This window comes from Gordionus sp. m RMFG-2023, chromosome 5 (assembly GCF_954871325.1).
Source record: "Gordionus sp. m RMFG-2023 chromosome 5, tfGorSpeb1-WG-v2, whole genome shotgun sequence".
Taxonomy (NCBI): Eukaryota; Metazoa; Nematomorpha; class Gordioida; order Chordodea; family Parachordodidae; genus Gordionus; species Gordionus sp. m RMFG-2023.
This window is the reverse complement of record NC_088779.1, coordinates 17,520,679-17,523,279: the sequence shown is the minus strand read 5'-3', so window position 1 is coordinate 17,523,279 and position 2,601 is coordinate 17,520,679. Positions and strand designations below refer to the sequence as shown.

Sequence of the window (2,601 nt, the reverse complement as noted above, 5' to 3'; positions counted from 1 at the left end):
TTAAATAAAATAATGATATATATAGCTTATCTATTCTTTTTTTTATAAAATATAATATATCTTGATTTTTCACAATTTTTTTACGAAGAAAATAAATGATACATAATAATAAAATGATTTAATCCTACAAGGAAAATGATATAAATTTTAAAAAGAGCCTTAATTTTAAAAGAAAGTAAACAAAATATTATTTTCTTAAATGGGTAAAGGTTTGGGAGGTGGGAGTTCCTTGGCACCCAAAGTAATTTATTAGCGACGTTTCGGACCATCAATATAAAAATATCCTCAAAAATAGAATTAATATATAAATTAAAGATAATTATTTAAACAGATATGTTGAGTACTTTTTATTATTTATAAACTATTATATTAATTCACTACTAGTGGATTAATAATTTATCAATAACTTCCTTTTATAATATGTTCAAAGAAGCTCAAAATTTAATAGAAGCTCCATCAAGAAAAATTCGAATAACTTTAGTTAGTAAAGATGTAAAAAAAATAGAAAAAGGTATTGTATGATATATTAATTAATTTATTATCTTTTATAAGCTTGTAAGGAACTAATAGAACGCGCAAAATCCAAGGGTGTTTTTACACGTGGGCCATGTAGAATTCCTACAAAAAGACTGAGAATTACAACGCGTAAAACACCATGTGGTGAGGGATCTAAAACATGGGATAGATTTCAATTAAGAATATATAAAAGAGTTATCGATTTATACAGTCCAGCTGAAATAGTTAATCAAATAGTAAATTAAATATTATTAATTTTATAATTATGATATCTAGACATCTGTTCAAATTGATCCTGGAGTTGATATATCGGCAACTTTAGAAGATAATGCTTAAAATGTGTTATATATTTTTTATCTTGATATTTATATTCTTTATTATATATCAATAAATATTTTAATATATTTTCTTATTATATTAAAATAAAATTTGATATTGCTATTTTTCCATTTAAAAGATAGTAAAGATAAGTTTAACTTTATATTAACAGGTTAGATATCTAATAATGTTTCACTTTAAATTTATTATCTATGCCATAATTCTTCTAATTGGATTATTAAGTTGCCTTGCAAAAATTGGGGCTTAAATTGATTATAGCCAGGGTGTAGACATATATTTGAATTATAATAAGTGATTTTTGTCATCAAAGAAATTATATTCCAATAGTTAAAAAGATAAAACTATTTTGTCTATATTTGTGTATGTACATAGTTTTATTATAAATTAATTTTAAAACTTCAATGATGATTTTGCGAGCTAAATTAATAGTAATGGATGAACTAAAATTATTTGTCGAAACCAAATATAAAAGAGTTTTAGATACTATTTCATCATTTTCTTTAATAATCACTTATTTTTAGCTCAACATAATATTTATTTTTTGGGCTGAGCTAGCCTCAAAATTATAAATAATCATTTTATTCTTGGGCTTGATTATATGAATTTCTGTTATATTAAGAAATAAATTTAGAATCATGCTTAGCTCCTCAGGATCATTCAAAATATTTTAATTAAAAAAGTGATTATTAAAAACAGGATCATGGATAGGGATTGGTGATTACATTTTTGAAACAGTTCTAATGAATAAAAATATTTTAATTTAATAAAATTTATAAGTACCAGTTTTTCTTTCTTTAATTCTATTTTACATTTTAGTAGAGAGTATATAAACATTTTTTTAAAAATCTTTTTAATTGTTTATAAAATTTAAATTATCAGGCCTTTTATGATATTTTAAGGTGTAGGTGGTCAGTAGCAGTGCTATTTCAATTTTATTTAATAAATTACACATAAAAATTCCTAAAATATAAATAAAATTCTAAATTATAATCTTTTTATTTTATATTTAAAAATTTGCAAAATCTAGTTTTCAAAATAATTTTAAATGTTGATGATAGAGATTGATATTGAAGATAATTATGGTGCAGATCATATCGAATTTACAAAAAATTAACACATGGTACAAATTTTGATGTGCTGGAAGAGTTTATCATCAAACAAGACTATTATTTTCAATGAGAAAACATTTAATAATATATCAAAGTGTATCCCAATCTTTGAAATTTGCATCAAAAGTGTATCTATAATACTTTTTGAGCTGATGAGTTTATGCAAAAGTTGATTTTCTTGCCTAGTCCAAACATAGTATGTTTCAACTAGCCATATGATATTGTTCAAGTATTATATTATAAAATTAAAATAATAAATATTAACTCATTTCATCATCCGACTCATAAATTTAATGATAATATTTATAAATTTTATTAAAACATGCTAATAACTTTATTTAGATCTTTTTTAAACAATTTTTGAGAGAAATTAGCTCAATAGATAAATAGTTAAATGATGGGCTAGTTGGCAAACATGACCATCCACTTATCATTTATTACATAATTTTTATTCTACTAGTTGCTGCTTTTTTTTTTTGGGGGGGGGGGGTTATTTTTTTATTGTTTATCTTAATTTTAATAATATTTTTTAAGCAATTTTCCTGTTGTCGAGATCTTCAATAAATTTCTGTTTTAGTAGTCAATTTCTTTCTGTGGAATAAGAATTAAATTTTGATAATAAAATCTTTTAATGAGA

The 2,601-nt window shown here is 22.5% G+C and overlaps 1 protein-coding gene across 1 annotated transcript; it reads left to right on the top strand.

Annotated features, from left to right (window-relative positions):
• The first annotated feature begins 372 nt into the window (after positions 1 to 372).
• Positions 373 to 925, top strand: LOC135929452 (uncharacterized). Its single transcript, XM_065466042.1, has 3 exons — positions 373 to 511; positions 553 to 752; positions 793 to 925. The coding sequence occupies exons 1-3, from the start codon at positions 421 to 423 to the stop codon at positions 850 to 852; spliced, it is 351 nt and encodes a 116-aa protein (XP_065322114.1). The 5' UTR covers positions 373 to 420; the 3' UTR covers positions 853 to 925.
• Positions 926 to 2,601: the final 1,676 nt, after the last annotated feature.